The sequence below is a fragment of the Callithrix jacchus genome, chromosome X (assembly GCF_049354715.1).
Source record: "Callithrix jacchus isolate 240 chromosome X, calJac240_pri, whole genome shotgun sequence".
In the NCBI taxonomy this organism is placed as follows: domain Eukaryota; kingdom Metazoa; phylum Chordata; class Mammalia; order Primates; family Cebidae; genus Callithrix; species Callithrix jacchus.
Window position 1 is genome coordinate 11,840,011 of NC_133524.1, and position 16,171 is coordinate 11,856,181.

The window sequence follows — 16,171 nt, forward strand, 5'->3', positions numbered from 1 at the left end:
TGAGCAAACCCAGCTGATGCCATGCAGAGCCCAATAACTACCCAGCTGAGCTGTGTTCTAATTCCTGACCCACAGAATCATGCCACTAAGTTTGGGGGTGGTTTGTTATGCAGCAATAGAGAATTAAAACATGGGTAGATCATCTCGAAAGGCATTCTACACACTTCCCAGCATTCCTGGTGGAACCTGAACCATTCCTTTTCCCACAATTACAAGTTCCATGATACAACTTTACTTGCCTTCCTTTCCCATTTCATTCTCTTTTCTCCACTACTTCCTGAGATTACCTCCCAAATAAACTGCATTCACCCAGGACCTGCCTTTGGGAAAACTCAGACTGAGAAACAGAGCTTTTTCCACACTTGTACTTTCTTCACAAAGTTTTTAAAAGTTGTATTTTCATAAAAATAATGTATCCACATTGCTCCAATTATATATGGTAATAACAAACCTTTCATTTTTTATTATAAAGATAGTTATTATTAAAAGTTATATGTATGCACAAATAGAGAAATTATATGAATAGATTGTGATCTAAAACTCTGTAAGAAGTCTTTTTAAATAAAAAATAACTTTTCTGCATTGTAAAAATATTGTGTAAAAACATTTAATTAATTAATTAGAAGGAATCTTTGCAAATATATTAATTTATTATTCTTGCCCATTCAAGTTTCTGGGTTTGTTTGTTTTTTGTTTTTGAGATTAACTTTCTTTTTCTTTTTTTCTTAGACAGAGTCTCCCTCTGTTGCAGGCTGGAGTGCAATGGCATGATCATGGTTCACTGCAACACTGAACTCCCGGGCCTAAGCAAACCTCTTGCCTCAGCCTTCCGAGTAGCAGGAATATAAGCACTCACCACCACACCCAGCTGATTTTTTAAATTCCTTTGTAGATATGGGGTCTCACTATGTTGCCCAGGTTGGTCTCAAACTTCTGGCCTCAAATGATCTTCCTGCCTCAGCCTGCTTTCAAGGGGATGAGTCACTGCACCTGGCCTAACCACTCAACTTTCTTATTCAAAGAACTTTTTTAAAAAATAACTATTTTTAGATTGGTTTTAGATTCAGACAATGAACATTTATATAAGCAACATCTACCGTATCTTTATATAAATTAGAAATGATAACCTGATAAGGAGAGCAAAATACACAGTAGGATTTTAAACATTTTCTGTACAAAAGGCTATTTCTTGATGAGGAAGGGCAAACTAGACAATCAAGACCCATTAACTCTCCTGCATCAAGCTCTCCCCAGGAAGTACCAAAACAGAATATTTCATAAAAAATAAACTATTTCACATTTTTTAAAACTTGTAATTCTGAATAACTAATTTCGGCTAAGAGAAACCTGAACAAGAACCTAAATATTTGATCATTTCCATAACACTATACCTGTATTTCACCATATACTTTCAGCTGCATGAGGAAAAGTAATATATTTCCAACTGAATAATAAATTAGAAGATTAAAATATTGCCATTGCAGAAGAACAGTATATTTGCTGAGCTCATACCTTGGAGTGTCTGGAGCTGATCTGGGACTCACATCACACTTTGTGACCTTCAAGCCTGTGGATAAATTTCATATTACCTTTCATGTTTGCTTTCTCAGCATTTTGACACATTCTGATAATATCATTTACTGACAATATATGAAAACATTAGACTTGCTGAAATGCCCAGAATAACACTCTCATATGATATTAAAACTGCACCTGTCTTTGAGCTCTCTTATAAATCATGAAATGAAGAAACCTGATTCATTGCATCAGCAGCAGGAACCTAGAGACCATGAGTTCTAATCCTAGGTTTCTTTTATTTTAATTTAAATTTTATTTTAGGTTCAGGGGTACATGTGCACGTTTGTTATATAGGTAAACTTGTCTCACAGGGGTTTTGCTGTACAGATTATTTCATCACCCAGGTATTAAGCCTCGTACTCATTAGGTATTTTTCCTGATCTCCTCCTACCTTCCACCCTTTAATCTCTAGTAGGCCCCAGTGTCTGTTGTTCCCTTGTTTGTGTCCATGAGTTCCCATCACTTAGCTCCCACTTATAAATGAAAACATAGTGGTATTTGGTTTTCTGTTCCTGAGTTAGTTTTGCTAAGGATAATGGCCTCCAGTTGTATCTGTGTTCCTGAAAAGGACATGATCTTATTCTTTTTTATGGCTACATAGTATTCCATGGTTTATATGTACCACATTTTCTTCATCCAGTCTATCATTGACAGTGATTTAGGTTGATTCCATGTCTTTGCTATTGTGAATGATGCTGCAATGAATGTGCACATGCATGTATCTTTATAATAGAAAGATTTATATTCCTTTGGGTATATACCCAGTGGTGGGATTGCTGGGTTGGATGGTAGTTCTGTCTTTAGGTCTTTGAGGAATCACAACACTGTCTTCCACAGTGGTCCAACTAATTTACACTCCCACCAACAGCGTATAAGCATTCCTTTTTCTCCACAAGCTCGCCAGCATCTGTTATTTTTTTTACTTTTTCATAGTAGCCATTCTGAGTGGTATGAGATGGTATCTCATTGTGGCTTTGATTTGCATTTCTCTAATCATCAGCGACATAGAGCTTTTCCTTACAGGATTGTTGGCCACATTTATGCCTTCTTTTGAAAAGTGTCTGTTCATATACTTCACCCACTTTTTAATGGCATTGTTTTTTTATTGCGAATGTATTTAAGTTCCTTTTAGATGCTGGATATTAGACCTTTATCAGATGCATAGATTGCAAACATTTTCTCCCATTCTATAGGTTATCTGTTTACTCTGCTGATAGTTGCTTTTGCTGTGCAGAAGCTCATTAGTTTAATTAAAACCAATTTGTCAGTTTTTGCTTTTGTTGCAATTGGTTTTGTCTTTGTCATGAAATCTTTGCCCATGCCTATGTCCTGAATGGTATTGCCTCAGTTATCCTCCAAGGTGTTTATAGTTTTCGGTTTTACATTTAAGTCTTTAATCTACCTTGAGTTAATTTTTATATATGGTGAAAGGAAGGAGTCCAGTTGCAATCTTCTACATATGGCTAGCCAGTTATCCCAGTACCATTTACTGAATAGGGAATCCTTTAACAAACCCAACAAAAACAAGCAATGGGGAAGGATTCTCTACCTAATCCTAGTTTCTATAAGTGGTTTGCAAAATGTCTTTGGGGGAATAGTTTAAGTTTAGTTTAAAATATTTTCCAGTTATTGTTGGATATGTTCACAGTTCTCATCTGCCAGAGAGAAAATATGACCCAAACTTTTGTGTTGATGCTAAGAAAGCTATGCCAACCCGTACTTCCTTAGCAACAATAATAACGTGGTATTGGTGATTATTTGTAAAACCAAAGAGGCAGAATTTGTCTGTGACATGATGAAAGTTTCAGGGAGACTGGTTGTGAACACAGTTCCAGGTAGAATTTTTATGTCCATTATAATCTAAAGGCAGAACCATGAAGGTCTCTGCAGGTGATAGGTAGGCATAGACTGGGGGTGTTGTAGATGGGATTTAAGCATGACATGAATGTTTGGAATAGACAGAGGACTTTCAAGGGCTTTTTCCTCCTAATTTTCTATTTGCTCATAGAATGCTAAAATAAGTCTAGAAATGCTAATGGAGGTTACATTTAGATTTTGAGAAAAAAGAGGGTCTGATTGTAGATAGGATTATCTTAACTTAGTGCTGCTGCCTTGTTCCCCTGGAGATGTTGTGGAGATGCACCCGAAAAGCAGTCAACTTGGTTTCATGTAATAACTGTAGCATGTGGAAATGAAAACACACCTGGCTTGAAATGAGAAGCACACTGCCATTTACCAGCTAAAGAACAAAGGCTGGACTGGGAACTTTCCAGTTTGCAACATTCTCAATGTTCTACTAAAAAAAGTGTCTAAATGCAGTGAAGTTACCATGTATTGGAATGAAGGCAGCCCCTTGGTCTGTTGGCATGCCTTAGGTTACACCAAATCCACAATACAAGTCTGACAAATTCCTGTGTTCCAAGTCACTAGGCCTACTGTCACTCCAATGCCTACCATAAAAACTATACCTTATTTAACAGCTTACAAAATAAAGTCTCACTTGTCTTCTGCTGTTGTCTGATGCAGCTCGGCTTACTCACTGAGTCGCTGATCACCTACACCCTCTTCAGCTGCCATGGTGGAAAGACCAAAGTTCCTGGCACACATAGTAGGCACACAATAAAGTATTTTCGACTAAATTAATTCTTTAGCTTAAGTCCTACCTTTGTTGCTTCCTAGCTGTGTGACCACATCTCTAATGTTATTCAGACTTGCACTCCTATGTGCTGGGCACTTTCCAGGTAATTATGACGTGAAATCCTCAGAAAACCTCTTTGAGGTAGGCACTTTCGTCATCCCCACTTGATAGATGAAGAAACTGAGGCACAAAAGGGGCTTAATAATTTGTTTAACATCAGAATAGAGCTGCGATTTGAACCTAGGCAGTCTGGTTCAGAGTCTAGCTAACCCGATTCACTTCATTTTCTCTGCAGCTAAATCTGGCTACCTCTGCATCTGAGTCTCAGTGTCCTCACCCATAAAATGAAGGTTGATACTATCACCCCACAGAGTTGTTCTAAGAACACAAAACTGGTGTGCATTCTACAAATGCTAATTGTTATTTTGTTTATCATCATCATCATCACCCATCAATGATTATTTGAGTGAAATAAGTGAGCAAGGAATCACCTGGAAGTTCCAATTTGAGCAAAATTATACTTTGCTCAGAAAGTCTGGTGGCCCAGTCCAAGATTTCCCTGAATCAAATTATTAGCTATAGTAAAGGCCTTGTTATATTAAACTCTGAGGCAGCATGGCTATTGTTGTCCAATGCTTCTCTTTCCCCTTCTCCACCTACATCTGGGCCTCAAAGTACCAGCTTGCCCAGCTGTTTCTCAAACCCCTGAGGGATGAAGTTATCAGCAACACAAGCTGAGAACTGATACAATGCTAATTTACAGTTAGCTCCTCTGGGTTGTATTAATTCACCTGTTTCTATGAGCTGCCCAGTTCTACAGAAATGAAAACATGTTATTTTTTTGATCCATCAGGCCACGTAATTCAATTCACTTCCGATTTCTCCAAAGAGTTGGATAGCTTCTTAGGCTCAGCATTCTCCTCTTGGATCCATCAGCATATCATTTGATGGGTGCTTTCTAGAATTGCTGTTACTTCTAGTGGCTCTTGAAAATCGTTGGCTTTTTAATTGTTCATGTGAGATATGGCCAGGCAATTTTGCAAGATTCTAAGTAGTTTTAAAAATCTTTGCCCCTTCTGAAAAAGCAATCTTTTAATAGCTTCTCTGTGCTTGCTTTCAAAGGGCAATAATCAGGACATATAATTTCCACAGTAACCAATCTCAGAACATTCCACGGCTGACTGCTCACTCTTCTGTTGAATCTGCCAGAGGCTGGTACTACCTCCCTCGCTTCATGTTGAATACATGGAGCTTCAACTGACTACATAACTGCTCTTCTACATTTATGTTTATGTTTTATTGAAAACAAGACATGGCAACAATATTTAGTATATTTTCTGAAAGTTATAGATATAATTTTTTGGTAAGATTCACAGACCATATAATTCACTCTTTTAAAGGGTATAATTCAGTGCTTGTTTAGTATATTCACAAGATTGTTCAGCCATCACCTGTATCTAATTCAAGAACATTTTCATTATCCTAAGAAGAAACCTTGTACCCATTAGCTGTCACTCCATATCCCTCCCTACGAGCCTCTGACAAGTAGTCTTTTTGTCTCTATGCATTTGCCTGTTCTAGACATTTCATGCAAATAGAATTATACCATATGGGGACCCTTATGACCAGCTTCTTTCACTTAGCATAAGGTTTTCAAAATTCATCCAAGGCATAGCATTCATCAGTCCTTCATTCCTTTTTATTGTTGAGTAATTTTTCATTGATCACATTTTGTTTAACTATTGATCCATTCATTGATTACTATTTGATTGTTTCTACCATTTGGCTATTATGAATAATGCTGCTATAACATCCATATACAAGTTTTGGTGTGGACATACATTTTCATTTCTCTTAGGTATATACCTAGAAATGGAATTGCTGAGCTATGGAATAACTGTTTAACTTTTTGAGGAATTGCCAAACTGCTTCCCAAAGGTGCTGTGTCATGTTACATTCTCACCAGCAATGTATGAGAGTTACAATTTTTCCACATCTTGTCAACACTTGTTATTATCTATCTTTTTTATTATTGCCATCTTAGTGAGTATAAATGATATCTCATTGTGATTTTGATTCACATTTCCCAATTGCTAATTAAAACATTATTCTTTACCAGATAACACAACAACTAATTTCATTTTTCACACATTACATTCCAAGGGTTTTTCTGCCATATCGTAACGTAGTTGTAATCACAGTCTCACTCTCTTTATCTAAGTAATGGCTCAGAGAATATGCAGTAAATTTTAGAACAAGATGTCATGCCCCAAAGGGATGGGAATCTGGGAGAACTGCTATCTGCATGCAGACTCCCTCAGTCATTACTACATGTTAATATGAAGCACACTTTTTCTTATTCAAGCACCAGATTGGAAGAATGTGAATCTCACCATGAAAACATGAGTTTCTGTTCGTGCAAACCCTGAATGTGTCATGACATGTACCAGAGTCAAACTCATTTATTTGGTGGCATCTGGCTGAGCCATAAAGTACAGATGGAGCCTTCTCAGGAAGATATGGGACCAAGCTATCAAAAGTAAAGTGAGAAGGAGAGGAAACAAAATCTGTGTGGGGAATCTTTACATTAAATGGTGAAATCCATATCATTAAGCTCAAAGTCCAGCGAAACTTACTCTTCACCATCTTCCCACTCCCATAATCCATTCTAGTTGGATTTCTCTAAATTCTTGAAGCATGCTATGTTCCCTCTTTAGTACAGGCCATTCCTTCTTGCAGGAGGGCTGTGCCCTTTCTTTTTGTTTGGCAAATGCCTCCTTATCCAATGCTTTCAGTTGAGAGATCCCACACCTGTTTAGTCCTTGTATCAGTTTCCTATCGCTGCTCAAAATTACCACAAATTTTTAACATAAAACAACTCACATGTTCTCCTACAGTCCTCAAGGTCAAAAGTCTCACTGAGCTAGGATCAAGATGTCAGTAGATCTATATTCCTCCTACACATTCTAAGAATCCATTGCTTTGCCTTTTCCAGCTTCTGGGGACTGGTACAGCCAAGGGCTATGGCTGCTTCCTCCATCTTCAAAGCCAAAAGTGTAGCATCTTCAAAATCTCTCTCATCACCCTCCCCCTCCCCACTTCCTCTCTCTCTCTCTTTCTGTCTCTCTCCCTACTTTCATCCTCACTTCTCCTTATCTGACTCTGACCCTACTGCCTCCCACTTCTAAGGATCCTTGTGATTACATGGCCACACCCAGACAGTCTATGATAATCTTGCATCTTCAAAATCCCTTTTGCCATGTACAGTGGCATATTTACAGGTTCTAGAGATTAGGACATAAACATCTTCAGGGAACATTGTTCTGTCTACCACAGTTTTCTCATCATAATGCCACAACACTCTGAAAAACTATAGAGGTTAATTGATTTGAAGGTATTACTTTCATAAACTGGACCACCTTGCAGAGCCATCCCTGTTTGCTTCACATACATTTCTAGTGTCCATTGCATAGCTGGCATGCAATAAATATTTGATGACTAACTGGTTGAGTGCCCAACTTGGCTTTGCTGGACTAGAGTTCCTGGGACAAGGCAGGCTGAGATTATGTTGTAAAAGGTACTGAAATGACTAGCTAAGTAATTTGGATTTTATTCTGTACACTCTGAGACCCATCAAATGTTTTCAATCAGGGATTAACATGATTACAATTGTGCCGTCTGAGGTTAAGGTCAAGATGGCAACAGGGAGAAACTGAAGGCAGGGTGACTAAGAAAGGGGCCACAGCAAATGAGGACCCAAACCAGGCAGTGATGTTGTGAATGAACAGTTGGAGAGGGATGTAAGAACTCAGACACATTCTACTTCAAATCCTTTTTAGAATGGAGCAAATGGGAAGTACACACTACAGGATTTGAAAACTTATGGAAGAGGAGAAGAGGAAACAAAAGGGGGGGGAGTACAGCCATTCTGGCCTGGTAAACCTAGGCAAGCAGAAGAATGGTGATACCAACCAAAATAAGGAACACATAAAATGAAACATGTTCAGAGGAAAGGGGAGCTGATTTGTCCTGTTTCAGACATGTCGAATTTCAGCCCATTGGGCATGATGAGCAGGTATCTAGGAAGAAATCAGAAAATATATATTGGGAACTCGACTACAAGATTCTGGCTAGGCACAGAGTGAGGAGTCTCCCATAGAGGGATGATGGTTGAAGTCACAAAAGTAAATGGGACAATCAAGGGAAAATGACCTGAAGGCAAATCACAGAACTGTAGGGATGGCCAAAGACAATTCCTGGAGACAGAAGAGTAGGAAGAAAGGTAAGGAGAAAATTGAGATTACCTGTGTGTGATGGGGATAGGAGGAGGAGGGAGGGGAGATGGTGTTCTCAGTTTTGCCCAGAAGTCTAGCCAAAGAGGTCTAAGAAGATTCTTGGAACTTACAGAACTTTAAGAGAATGGTTTCAGTAAGTAGAGGGGATAGAAAAGAGATTGCCAGGGTTTAAGTTGCTCACCAGAGAACAAAAGTAGTCATGGTCACATGTTTTCCAGAAGCTTGGCAGTTTATATAGAGAGTCAAGAAGGATTTCAGGGTGGTTCTGCCCTTGGCTCTTCGCCTGAGTTTGAGTGGCATAAGCTTTACAGTCCCTTTCTTCAACTGTAAAATAAGCAGTTTGGAGCTAGATGCTACCCAAGGTTCTTTCTGAGCCTAAACTTTGCTCTTTCCAACCCTCAGATCCCAAAATGCTGGTGAAAACTCAGTTCTAAGGCATCTGAGAAGCTATCTTCAGAGTATTCTCCATTTAAATTAAAAATTGCCTTCAGAAGGAATTCTAGCAGAGATAGTCCGAGAGACTGTGTGTGAAAGTTGAATAACTTTTTTTCTAACTTAAAAACCATAAAGTATTATACCGATTTCACACAAAAATCCTTGTAAAACAATTTTTGTCAATTTATTTTTGAAGCTGTCTTATTCTAATTACTTCCTCTTTGGTGACATGAGTGAGCCTCTATTTTTAAACACAATATTCCTCTCTGCTGCATTTTAAAGTTTAATTCCAGTCTCCATCATTATATATTTACCATTCAATTCTTCCCAATAGATATATTTAGACATTGCATATATTTTCATATGCTAATACCTTTTGAAAGTCATTTTTTCCAATTTCAAGCCTTGGTTGACATATACTAGGTAAGAAGAAGAAAATGACCAAGAATAAAGCCACAAGCATGAGAAAAAAATGGTGCTGAAAAGCAAAACCTAGAATTCAGTTTCTTGTATACAGGACATCTCAACCTCAGCACTATTGACATTTTATGCAAGATAAGTATTTGTTAGTGGGGGCCACTGTGTGTGTTTTGGGGTATTTTTAGTATCCTCACCCTACACCCATTAGATGCCAGTAGCACACTCCTGCTCCAGTTGTGGCAATCAAAAATGATGCCAGACATTGCCAAATATACATTAGGGTACAAACTTTCTCCTGGGTGAGTACCACTGGTCTTTATGATAATATCTCCCCCAAGTATAGGGGCCGGATTTTAAGAATTCAAAGATGAGTAACAGTTCTGCTTTTCAGGAGATCAACAATGCAAGAGAACTATTTGCTAACATGGAGATGTGGGAAATGTAAAAGTGTTATGTTTATATGCCAACTACCAATGGTTTACAGGATTCTTGGCATGATTTCCCCATGCCCATCTCCTCTGAGGATCTGTCCTCCACTTCTTTCATGCTTCCAATCCATGCTCCCCAAGACACCAGTTTACCTCTAAAACACATCTGATCATGCTATACCCTCATGCTTAAAAATCACCAATTTCCCCCACTCTGTACAGCAGGGTTTCTCGGTCTCAACACTCTTAACATTGACTGCCAGATGATTATTCTTTGTGGGGCTGTACACTGTAGGGTATTTAGAAGCAACCCTAGCCTCCCTGCTAGATGCCAGTAGGAACTCCCCTGTGGTAGGTAGAATAATGTCCCAACAAAAATGCCCATGCCCCAATCCCTGAAACATGTGAATACATCATAGCAAAGGGAAATTAAGGTTTCAGGTGGAATTAAAGGTCACTACTCAGCCGATTTTAAAATAATGAGATTATTCTAGATTATTCAGGAGAGACCAATCTCAAGAGTCCTGAAAAGAGTCAGTGAGAGAAATGACCGCACAAGAAGGGTCGATGAGATGCAACATGGATGGCTTTGAAAATGAAGGAAGGGGGCCACTAGAAAAGGAACAACAGATCCTAGAGCCTTCAGAAGGAACACAGACCAACACCTTGAAGTTAGCCTGGTGAAACCTGATGGGATTTCTGAGGTCCAGAACTGTAAGACAGTAAATTTGTGCTGCTTTAAGCCATTAAGTTTGTGGTCATTACAGCAGTGATAGGAAATTAGTACACTACCACCTCCATTTGTGACATCCCAAAATGTCTTCAAACATTGCCAAATGTCCCCTGGGGACAAAGTCACCTCCAGGTTAAGAATCAACATAGAGTCCAAACTCCTGAGAAGAGCACGGTGAGACTCTTTGTAATTACCTCTATCCTACATGTTGAACATTTTTATCCTACACACAGCAAGATACATCCTCTGCTGCAGGCACACCAAACTTCACTTGGGAAACATTCTATATGCTTTCACTCTCTGCAGTTGCGATGCCCACGGGCTCCTTGGAGGATGAGTACTGTGCTCTGACTGGTGTCACATTTTTATCCATACCCATAATTATCCCTGCAATAGAGGCCGGGGGTGGTGGCTCCTGCCTGTAATCCTATTACTTTGGGAGGCTGAGGCAGGCAGATGGCTTGAGGATAGGAGTGCAAGACCAGGCTGGATAACATGGTGAAACCTACTCTCTACTGGTGCATGCCTGTAATTCCAGCTACTGGGAAGACTGAGGCAGGAGAATCACTTGAACATGGGAGGCGAAGGTTGCAGTGAGCCGAGATCGTGCCACTGCACTCTAGACTGGGCAACAGGGTGAGACTCTATCTCCAAAAAAAAAAAAAAAAAAAAAATCGCAACAGGTCTGATTTCTGACTTTATTAGTTCCGACTTTTATTACATGAAAAGCTATGTGGTTGCTACATATATCAAACTGCAGGTGCCCTAACCTCCTCCTCCAAACAAATTATTGCACTTAGTGCCCTCTAACTCCTCTTTGTGGGGAACTGTAGCATCACCAACACCTCTGTTCCTTTGCCTGTCCACTCTTTTTTGTCTCATCAAGGAATCATTTTCCTTCTTCTCCTTGTAAATGGCAGTCATCTTTGAGGATCAATTTCAAATGTTCTTTGCACAGTGAATCCTTCCAAGGCCCCCCAAAGCACAGTGAATCATTACCCTCCCCTCTCTAGTCCCTCACTGTGCTGATCTTCTGTAATCTCCCTATCAGTTAACTCACCTGTCCCTCAATTAGACTGTAAGCTCTTTAAGGGATAACCCCACATTGTAGCCTCTCTGCATTCCTGATACCTACAGAAATGCTTATGCTCGAGAAATGCTTGTGCCATGAATGAAGAAAAGTACAGATGCCAGTGATATATAGAAATCATTTTAATTATAGGTTGCAGAAGTTGGCAAACTCTAGGTTAGCTATGGACATAATCCCAGCTCTGATCAACAAGAATTAAGAAAAGCTCAGGATTGAAATGTGACTTTATTCCCTTTCCTGTGATTAGACTCAGGCGATGAGCTTGGCTGCTAAGAACACAAGCTGAGAAACATATTCCAACTGTGTTACCATGTACCATTTACCCTTTATCTCCTCCATGTTTCTACTCAATAGGTAATCTACACAGCATGTCCAGGAATCAAATTTTGTGAAAGCAATCCTGAAACAGTAAGGAAATGCTAACAAGGTCATACTTTGCCTAACATCTCCCAGGTTTATGCCATAAAATGGTCATTTGTAAGCTTTGAGGGAGCACAAGTAACACAGCTGCAGGCATTTGTGAGAGTCTTGGGAGCAGGGGCTGTTGTATGAACAATTTAGGTTAAAAGCAGACAATATTCTGAGAGAATAAAGTGGAAATGGGTGAGATCCATCAATGGCTAAACCTGAAGGTGAATTCTTACAATTTCCTGTGGATTCAATTGAAGAGAAACACAATTTGAACCCTGTAAAGGGTACATGACTCCAGAGGGATCCTCGTGGTTTTGCAATCAAACGAAGATCCCAGGCAAACTTTAGGCCAGCTGTAAACACTTTTGTGAGCACTCTCTTGATGGCCAGCATGGGGTACTATGTTCAACCTTAATAACACAGCAGTTCTCAACTAGGGCGATTTTGACCCCGCGAGGATATTCAGCAGTTTCTAGAGACATTGTTCGTTGTCACACTGGTCTGGAGGAGCACTGCTAGCATCTAGTGGGAAGAGGCCAAGGATGCTGCTAAAAAGCCTGAAAACCCAGGACAGCCACATAGCAAAGAATCATTCAGCTTCAAACGTCAATAGTGCCAAGGCTGAGAAACCCTGAGCCAGAGCAACCAGAAAAGTTTAAAAACCAAATCTATATGAACTGGATATTCCCTCTGGCCCCTAAGCAGCCTTGCAAGATGCTCATTTGCTGATGTTTGACGTCATTAGTAAGGATTCTCCTTTAAGGACCAAAGAACCAGCTTGCCTGCAATTGAAAAGGACAGGCAGTGCCCAGTAAGATGCATTTTCTTGGTTTTTGAGAGGATTCCAGGGCGTTAAACCTTTGAAAGGTAATCCAGGCCATTAAATTAGAGATCCAGGGCTTATGGTAGGATATCTTTGCCTTTATTAAACAAAACCAGGGTTGGATCTCCACGCTAGAGTTCTATCCAATCACTCCATGTGTGCCTCAAGCATAAAGGGATTTCCACCCACTTCCCACCAAACACACACACACACACACACACACACACACACACACACATTCTATGAGAAAATTTTGTTCTTTTGCTAGATGGCTACATCCTTACTTTTAATCACCGCAAAAAGGTGAAAAACATGGTAGATGAGTCTTGTGCAGATTGCCCACTGTATGGAATAGAAGCTGCCCAGTATTTCTGCAGATCAGATCCTTGTCCATTGAGATGCTAATGGTAAGGATATAATTTGCAACAAGTGAAATCATCTACAGCCAAATGCCTTTTGAGGATAACAGCAATGAGCAGCATCTGTATACTATATTGCAAATATGTATATGGTTGCTAAGTAAAGCAGGAACGTTATTAGTGATGCAATTGGTTTTACGCACAAATGTTAGTGGCTAGCTAATCCAAAATGTTGGCTTGCTTTTTCATTTCTTTCTCTGCAACTTTCCTTTCTACTGTCTATCTTTCTCAAGAAAATGGGCAGAAGACTTGGCAGTATTTGTTGGTTTTTTGTAATCTGCACCCCAACACCTAACAGCATCAGTTACTTTGACACAGTAACTAACATTAATAATACGTGATGCTAATAATTCTGATAAGTCATGCTTATTTCTCTAAGACAGCCTGTGAAAGCCAAAGTCTAACAGTTATCTCACAGTAACACAGCTGAGTATGATCTCATATGCTATTTTCAAACAGTTTTTCTTGGTTGTGTATTTAGCCTAAATCTCCAGCAATTACATGGTATTTCATTTCATTTCTGTAATGCTAACTGTACTTTAAAATATTAAATTACAACTGATGGAATCTCCCTTCCTTTATGGAAACAGATCCAAGGCAAATCTATGGAGTTTGTGGAGTGAAAGGGATAGGGGCTGTTCATTTTTAAAACAACTAGTATTTATTCTCTGAAAGCGTGCTGTTTTCAAAGTGGCCATCAGTGACAGTTTCCCAATAGCTCAATTTACCATTCTTCTTAACTGGACAGCAAACATTTTAAAGGTATCACATAGCTCCCTCTGAGTTCCCTATGTATTGTTGATTCTTCACGAAACTACTAATTGTTCTTAATAAAATTTAGGCATCAGCATATTTCCATGATCTTTCATACCCCTACACAGTGATTTTCTTCCTCTTCTCGTAGGTTAAACTACTACTCAGTACCACAGATTTCTGGAATTGCCCCTTTAGGGAAAGAAAAGGTGAAAACTAGAGAATTCTCATCCTCTCTGCCACCCAAACACACACACACACACACACACACACACTCTCTCTCTCTCATACAATTGACGACACCCTCCAAAATAATGTTTCTGAATTCTGTATAGAACAAAAAGATGGCAAACATGTTTCAAAATATACTTCATCCAATCTTTACAAACAACTTAGCATTAGATCCTTTGAGTTTGGAAAAATATCAACATTGGTTGAAGGGATAAGGTGACCCTTTGAAATTGCCTACAGCACAAACAGGAAACCGGAACACCATCTCCTTTTCCAGCTCCTACGACTGCTCCAAAGTGGAGCCAACAAGTCCTGCGAGACACACACGCAGGTGGCCACTAGGGACGTCTCATTTCTAGGCACCATTTAGCAAGTAAAAGAGGGAAAACCCTTAGCGGGTGCCTCGCTCTGTAAATGTAATGGAATTAAAGGCGGTCCCCTGGAACTGCCTGGGATGCCCAGCCTTGGGCCCTGGGACGCGCAGCACTGGTCCTTACCTCAGACTTCCACACGACGTAGGGGTGGCCTCGACTGTCAGGTGGGGACTGGAACTTCCTCTGCTGTAGCCACCTCCTAGGAGAAGTGAAAATGCCATTGGGGCCTCCCCCGGAGGAACAGAGGATGCTCGAAGCGCTTCGGCTACTGGCTGACCCAGCCAGGACAGAAGGCAGGTCCCAGGCCATGCTTTTCTTGAGGCCGCCGCGACCCAGGGGAACCTCATAGTCAAAGTGGAAGCTGCCAGATGGTGACTTCTCCTGCGGGGTGCTGGGTGTGGAGAAAGAAGAGCAAAGGGGTCCAGGAGGAGGAAGCCGGGTGGCCCTGGGGGGCGGACCCCGGGGAGAGGACGCCAAGTGAGGGCCGAGACCCTCGGCTGGGAGTGATGGGGAGTAGAGGCGGCCCGCCGTGGTCCCTCGCCCACCGCCCTCGGCGCCCGCCTCGCCACCCCCGCAGCCGCCGATCAGGGCTGGGTCCAGGCTGCGGGTCTGGCGCAGCTTCCTCTTAGAAAAGCCCTTGGCCGAGGCCGCACTACTTGAGGCAGGAGAGGAGCAAGAGAAGACGCTGTGCAGCAGGCTCTGCCCGGACATCGCGGCGGGGCTGCGCCTGAGGACCACCTTCTCCCTGAGAAGTACGCTGGTGGCTTTGGGTCCGGAACGCAAAGAGACTCAGGCAAAGCTGCCAGGCGGGGCTGGCCGTGGGGGTTTGTCCAGGGTGGTGGAGAGCAAAGGCTGGCTCAAGCGCCGCTGGCGCGCTCCATATGCCCCGGCGGGGGCAGAAGCAGCAGATCCATCACCAGCCTTCTAGGAAAGTGGGTCTGGGGGCCTCCTGCAGCCGCTGCAACCTTCCTCTGGAACCCAAGACGCGAAGAGGGTCAGGAAGAAGAGGAGGAAGGTCAGGCGCTCGCTGGGTTCCCAACTCCAGCCTGCCAGCGCCACTCCCCCTTCCCAGCTGAGGCAAATACGCGGCGCTCCTGCTTGCTGGCTCCGGACAGCCTCTAAGTCTCCAGCAAGCTCCTCCTTGCTGCCCGAGGACAGTCCCGAGAGCGAGGGAGGAGGCTGCCTGGGAGTGCACCCCGGGCGCGTCCACCGCGCTCCCGGCGCCGCGAGAACTTCCTCCGGCTCCTGAACCCAGCACCCTCTCCTTGCCCCGGCGCCCGAGGTTACGCGCCTGGCCTCCGCTGGGCTGCTGCGCCCACTCTTCCAACTGGAGAGGCTCAAGGGTGGTTTCAAGCTCAAGGTTCCCGCGGGGTCTCAGTCTTGCTGCGGTGTGACGACGCCGAGCGTGCTGCTCCCAGGACCTCCAAAGACTGCGTGCCCACGGTGGAAGAGAATTCCCAGCTGCGCTCAGCGCTCTCGGTGGAGGAGGGAGCTCAGGAGAGAGCCCCAAGACCGAGTGCGCGTGTTCCGCCGGAGAGGAACA

General features: G+C 41.9%; 1 protein-coding gene across 1 annotated transcript in view; it reads right to left on the reverse strand.

The window, feature by feature from the left end:
* ARHGAP6 (Rho GTPase activating protein 6) overlaps positions 1–15,643 on the reverse strand; it is a 537,825-nt gene extending 522,182 nt beyond the window's left edge. Inside the window, exon 1 of the mRNA XM_035288889.3 lies at positions 14,752–15,643. Within this exon, the coding sequence (XP_035144780.1) occupies positions 14,752–15,339 (588 nt within the window). The 5' untranslated portion in view covers positions 15,340–15,643. The remainder of the gene's footprint in view (positions 1–14,751) is intronic.
* Between the last annotated feature and the right edge of the window lie 528 nt (positions 15,644–16,171).